This window comes from Limulus polyphemus, unplaced genomic scaffold (assembly GCF_000517525.1).
Source record: "Limulus polyphemus unplaced genomic scaffold, Limulus_polyphemus-2.1.2 Scaffold900, whole genome shotgun sequence".
In the NCBI taxonomy this organism is placed as follows: domain Eukaryota; kingdom Metazoa; phylum Arthropoda; class Merostomata; order Xiphosura; family Limulidae; genus Limulus; species Limulus polyphemus.
In genome coordinates this window covers 259,843-266,991 of record NW_013666510.1, presented here as the reverse complement: position 1 = coordinate 266,991, position 7,149 = coordinate 259,843, and the positions used below count along the sequence as shown (strand labels likewise).

Genomic DNA, 7,149 nt, shown 5'->3' with positions numbered 1-7,149 from the left:
TGTAGTTCCCCCCCCCCCAAAAAAAACATTGCCTTCAAAATAAGGGTGCGTCTTATATTCCGAAAAATACAGTATATATATTTTCATCAGGGCCGGTCTAAAGCTTAGTCGACTGCCTGCAATGGCACTTTTCAGGGAACAGTCAATTCATCTAAATTGTAGCTCTGTAACGAGCTTTCGACAGAATAAAATGTTATATCGTGTTGACTGTAAAAAAAAAAAAGGTTTGAATTTAATTGAATGCAACGGTATCGTCTCAGACGCTAAAATCATCTGGGCAGTTCTGTAAAATTGAAAATTGGTTGGCTTCAGAAATCAAGCATGATAGTATTATCGACGAATTTGTTAAAAGGAAAGTACATAAGATCAGACTACAGCTCTTTCACGTAAGCATGTTATAAAGTTTTGATGATGTTTACAGTTGGCAGCACACTGCGATTTCAATTCCAAAACACAATATAATTTGGTAAACTTTCATGATGATGTAGGCAGTGTATTGAATAGGAAACAATTGTTTAAATGGCGCCATCTACTTGAAGACTTCTAAATGTCGTCACATTAGCCTTATATTTTATTAATACCATTTCAGTTTCAGTTAAATTTATATTATTTGTAGAAGGCAGTTAGTTTTCACCTTTGTTTCGTATTGTAAAATGTTAATGAAAATAACGTTGTTAATGATAGTGTATTTGTAATGAATTAAAACAATGTAGACAGACTTATTATATAAACATTTTACACTTTGATATTATCATAAAATGCTTAGAACAGCCATTCTTTGTTCCGGTTTATTGCGGCACTACCAAACGTCTGTAAGTACGTCATCTATTTCATAGAAATTATTTGTTGTTCTATATATATATATATATATATATATATATATAAACATTGTGAGGAAAAATGTGTTTTTTCAGTTTGGCCTAAATCAGAAAGTTTACTTTGAAGCATTGATTTTTCTTCCTATATTCTAACTTTGTTGCTTTCTGGAATTATAATTATTTTCATAAGGTTTGCCATTTAACTGAACTGTGTTATCAATGATAGCGTGTAGTAATAACGATTATTGTACAGGATACAGCATGATAGTGCTGCCACCTCTTTTCAGCAATTTGAAATAAATATACATATTAAAAATATATATAAATAAAACAGAAGACAAAACTAATGATAGTCATTGTGAACAATAATATGAAAGTTTAGTATGGCATTAGTATAACAAGAACTGTCACACGATGTCACTAGTTATAAGGTTTTTTTTTCTCCAAATATATATATATATATATATGCCTACTTTTTTTAAAAAATAGTGTTAGTTCAATAAAGCGTACTTCATCACCCAACAAAATCTTACAATTACTATCTAACTTTATAAACTTAAAAATATAATTACTCCGCGGGAACTAAATAGTATTACAAAATCAAATAATACGAATCTCTTACTTTACTTTCATTCGAATTTACATACATACCACAGTGCCATCTTTTGGTAACATCTAAAGATTTTACAGAATAGCTCAAAACCATCATACCAACTAACTTTAATATTGTAAACTAATACACGCTTCAAGAAAGAGTTTGATTGTTACTTATAATAAATCTATTTCCAGAATTAAAATTATTCGACATTGTTTCCTACCAAAATCATACGAGCTTAAACAATATGGCTATTAATACTTCTATAAATACCCTTTCTTTCAAACTCTACAAGTTATCAGATAAAACAATTGATTTCCTCGAGCATAATTTTTTGGAATAAAATTTGAACACTTATGTTGGTTTAACCAGTTACAGAAAACGTCAGTACTTCTAACCTTGTAGATTTGACTCCATTAATTATCAGTCAATGTTTCATTAAAAACATTGCGATTAAGCACTATAGAATTATATTTAGAAAGTTTTTTACACGTTTCTTGAGTATCCCAATCGGTTACAGTGTACACTTTATGTTTAAGCTCTATAAATTGAAAATGAAATTCAGAAAACCATATAAATGCTTATAATATTGTAATCAGATTCAGTGTACACTTTTTGACTAACTTCTATAAACTAACAAATATATTCAGAATTTTTACATGGTTCTACAGTTTCCCAATCAGTTACAGTGTATGTTTTTTTATTAAGCTCGATAAAATACCGAAGATAAGATGATTACTTACCTGTTTTTAGAATTCCCTGATCATCTACAGTATATACTTTGTTAGTGGGTCCTATATATTGACCATAAACTTCAGGCGAGTAGAAAATCTGATTCTTCCACATATTTAGATCAAGGATCATGACAAACACAATGATTCCATAGTTAAACCACTTTCCTACAACAGTGAAGACAATGATTAGTTATTTTGGACATGAAGGAGAACATTAAATAAGTAGCTTTTCTTTTCTTTAGTTAAGTCTGATTTAACAGAAAGCAATTGATTATAAGTTTACACTATGATTGCACAGAAGAAACATTGCCACTTCAGATACTCTGGTTGACAAAATAAAAAAAATCAGAATATAAAATGACCTTTTACAAGTGGTTTAACCTTCTTACTTACAAGCCTGACTTCTTTAATATGATTACTAAGTAGTTTGAAATGATAAACCACACTGAAGCAACTGATTGAAAAAAACAAAAAAGGTAATAATTTGAGATTTAGACCATTAATGTGTTAATATGTAATTACTTATTTTAAAAGCTTCAACAGCTGTACAAAATGAGAGGTTAAAAATTAATAACTAAAATATTTTTGATGCCGAGTGAATAGCATGCCTGAATTGTGAACCCAAAAGTTCATTGTTCTTGTCCTGTTGCATAAAAACCTGTTCCACACTTTTAGCCCATGGGTGTGCTGTATGATGACAGTCAAATCCCAATATTTAATCAATTAAGAATAGTCCACGAGATGTTGGTGGGTGCTGTTGACTAACTGCCTTCTTTTCAGTCTATGCATTCAAAACTAGCATTGGTTATGTACACATAGTCCTTGTATATCTTTCTGGGAATATTTGAAAACAAACAAATTCTGCTACTTTGAGCTAATTGCTTTAACCAATTCAAATACATTATACCTAGAACAACCAAAATGTTTCTCTTTTTTCCTGAAGACAATCTTCAACCATAAGTGAGAAGTTCTTGAGAGGAAGTTTGATTTTTTTGTAACAGTAAAATTTTAGACTAATATAATAAGAATTATAAAACTAATATATAAATTTTAAGAAAGAACATTTTGGTTGTAAATGTAGAATCAGCTACATTGATTTACAAGACTTTACACACCGGTAATGTGAAAGACCACATCTGAGATGCTGACATACTTCTGAAACATCCGGTACTTAAAAGATGCCACGTGCATGCCGGGAAGCTTTATATCCAGATCACAGACAAAGTGTGGGAAGTCCCAGTCCTGTAATATTTTAAAACCTTTTATTGGTGTATTCAATGCCCAGATGATGCATGCAGTGAAAGATACACTGTAGAGTATCAGATTAAAGCAGACTGGTGTTCAAACCACAGACATAATGTGAAAAGTCTAAATGTTCAATGACAGAATACACTACAGAGAGTTAAATTAAAGAAACTACATTCAAATCATAGAAATAATATGAAAAATCTAAAATTTATAATTCATGATATAGTGTACAGGATTATATTAAATAAGCTACATTCAAATTTCTGACATAACATGAAAATTCTAAATATAAAGGGTTAGATTAGAATACTAACAAATGCAAATATTACAGACAAAACTTAGAAAGTCTCAAATCTAAAATATGACACAAATATTATGTCAACATCACAGATAATGTTCCATTCCCAACTTGAAAAATAAATAGCAGAAGATTATGTTAAAACTCTTCTCAGAGAATAAAGATGCAAAATCCCAGTTCTGTGTTGAAAAATATATTGTTAAATTTACATTAGGGAGGTTCAGGTATTAATCATGGACAACACATGGAAATTTCTATTGTAGTGTATGGATTTGAAAATTATAAAGATAAAACACTTTTTCATGGTTATAATGCTGATGAAATTTCTAGTGAATCTCAGCACAAAAAAGTAACATATATGCAAGATAAACATATTGGATCATTGACATTATCAAGTGATGGGGTCGAACTTTATGGAATCTGTTTACAATCTAAAAGGTACACATCACTCACCTGCATCACTATAAAAAGATCCATAACAAGGATAAAGGAGGCCAGAAAAGCACGGGACAACTCGGTGGTGGCCACAAAATCCTTGTTCAGACGGTCCCATGTGATCCAGTCACTAACTATTAATGTTACTACTAAAGCCGTCATGATAGACGATCCTGCCCAGAAGATGAAGATACGAATCCGGTCATGAGATCTCCAAAATGTCCTGGCTGGCTTGGCCCAGTCAACATATAGGTTATCTTGAAGCATCATGTCTGTAACCTGAGGTCAACAATGGATTGTTTATGCTGAGATACAACTTGGTAACTTGCATATCACTTACTTGTAAAAGTAGAAGGCTTAGGCTCTAAAATTAGTTGTTCTTAGCCATCATGACTATACAATAAACAAATATTATAACTTGATTTTAAAGTGACAAGCAATAGTAAAATAAAGAAAAAAGCAGAGGATATTAACACTCATGAGCTGATATGATATCAGTCATACAGAAGCTTAACTATAATATGGAGACATTTAGAAAATAATCCACTTGGAATATAAATAAATGTTAATAAGGCAAACCTGGGACAGATTGATATAGAAAGTGAGAGATAAAACAAGTTTTTCCTTATGGTCATTCTTTATGTAGACATGTTTATTCACCAAATAATTCTGGAATGACTAAGTTTCTTTGTCTCAGCTGTTCTCACAAAGCTATATGAGGGTTATCTGCATTAGCTGTCCTTAAATTTGAACTGATAGATTAGAAGTAGAAAGATAGCAGCTAGTCAACAGCACCCACAGCTAATTCTTGAGTTACTCTAATCAAACATAGAGATTTGACCATCACTCTCATAGTGCATCCACAAACCGAAAGTGTGGAGTGTTTTTCCACAACAGGGTACAAACCATGGACATTAGGACTCACAGTCTGGTATGCTAACCATTACATAAGTCCTGCTCTTAGACTGACTAGTGCTACTAAACTAAATTATTGTAACATATTTCTTGATCTCAAAATATCAAAGAAATTTTGATAACATGAATGTGGATTATAATGTTCTTAACTGCATTTTGAAAATAACCATAGTGGTAAGAATAAGAGCTGTTTCTTAAAAAACTAACACTGATTCAACCAATATCTGTTTCTTTTGTAACTAACACTGATTCAACCAATATCTGTTTATTTTGTAACTATCACCAATTCAACCAATATCTGTTTCTTTTGTAACTATCACCGATTCAACCAATACATGTTTTTTGTAACTATTGCCAATTCAAACAATACCTGTTTCTTGTGTAACTATCATCAATTCAACCAATATTTGTTTCTTTTGTAACTGTCACCAATTCAACCAATACCTGTTTGTTTTGTAACTATCACCAATTCAACCAATACCTGTTTCTTTTGTAACTATCACCATTTCAACCATTACCTGTTTCTTTTGTAACTATCACCAATTCAACCAATTCCTGTTTACTTTTGTAACTATCACCAATTCAACCAATTCCTGTTTATTTTGTAACTATCGCCGATTCAACCAATACCGGTTTCTTTTGTAACTAACACTGTTTCAACCAATACCTGTTGCTTTTGTAAATCTCACTGATTCAACTAATAGTAATACCTGTTTCTTGTGTAATTGAACAGATTTCTGTTAATACCTGTTTTTTAAAAAACTAGCACTGATTCAACTAATACCTGTTTCTTCAGTAACTGCCATCAGTTCAAGTACATTTTCCAAGAGAAACTGACATTGCCTTACCTAAAGCACTACTACATCTGTTGTATTGCAACCAGCCTGAGTGATGAGCCCTGATATTGAGCGAAAGGCCTCATCAGCACTGGACACACAGATGTATTAAGTCGTCAAAAATTAATGTCGCGTTTTGGGACACTTTCATTAACCCCCCCCCCCAAAAAAAACTTACATCACGTATAATTAAACGAACCACCTAAACGTGACGTTAGTGTAGTTTATATAATGTGTAAAGTTTAGTTTACTCTAATCCCTTATAGTGATGGCACACGACGAAACACATTCGGCATGTAATGGTGTTTGAATACAAGAAGGGAAACAATGCCTTTGTAGCCACAAAAAATATCAAAGAAGTTTATGGAAATGTTTTAAACGTTCGTAAGTGTCAACGATGATTTAGCAAATTTCGTTCAGGTGACTTTAGCCTTAAAAACTATGATGGCAGGGGCCGACATGTTGGAATTGATATTGATGCTCTGAAGACGCTTTCTGAGTCTAACCCAAAGCAACACACTCGTGAAATGGCCCTCAAATTGCATGTCTCTCATGAAACAATACGTAAACATCTTAGAAATATGGGGGGAACTCCATAAAGAAGGTTTTTTGATACCTCATCAACTCTCCGATGATAATCGTTTCCAACATATGAATGTTGCTTCGTCTCTTCTGGAGCGTAATGCGCGTGGACTATTTTTGGACAGAATTGTCACCGGTGATGAAAAATGGATTCTCTATACGAATATTAAACGCCAAAAACAATGGCTCAGTCCTAGACAGAAGCCACTTCCGACCCCAAAACCTGAATTTATCCGCAGAAAGTGATGCTTTGTATTTGGTGGGACATCAAAGAAGTAATTCATTTCGAACTGTCAATACAGAGATCTATAGTCAGTAACTGGAACGTTTAAATTAAGTCCTCATCAGAAACGCCTTTCACTCATTAATCCGAATGGTGTTATTCTTCTCTACGACAATGCATGTCCACTTGTAGCACGTTTGACGCAACATAAGATTATGGAGTTGGGTTGGGAAATTCTCCCCCACACACCATATTCTCCAGATATGGCACCATCAGATTAACATTTTTTTCGTTCGCTGCAACACCATCTTAATAGGAAAACTTATGCAAATGTGGAAGGTGTTAAAAAGGACATCGACATGTTTTTTGTTTCAAAGCCAAGTGATTTATTTAATATGGGCATTAACAACCTGATTGTAAGATGGAAAAAGCATCATTGATAAGAATGGAGCCTATTTTATTAAA

The 7,149-nt window shown here is 32.6% G+C and overlaps 1 protein-coding gene across 4 annotated transcripts in view; it reads right to left on the bottom strand.

Annotated features, from left to right (window-relative positions):
- The window catches only part of LOC106461117 (transmembrane protein 117-like), a 63,545-nt gene that overhangs the window by 4,441 nt on the left and 51,955 nt on the right, over positions 1-7,149 (bottom strand). For 3 of the 4 annotated variants that reach the window (XM_022387999.1, XM_022387998.1, XM_013920907.2), the window contains 3 exons: positions 4,147-4,407; positions 3,263-3,389; positions 2,157-2,312 (listed from right to left, as the gene is read on the bottom strand). In XM_022387999.1, coding sequence (XP_022243707.1) covers positions 2,157-2,312; positions 3,263-3,389; positions 4,147-4,407 — 544 coding nt within the window. Of the gene's footprint in view, positions 1-2,156; positions 2,313-3,262; positions 3,390-4,146; positions 4,408-7,149 lie in introns of those variants that run through there. The other variant, XM_022388000.1, reaches the window with a different exon arrangement.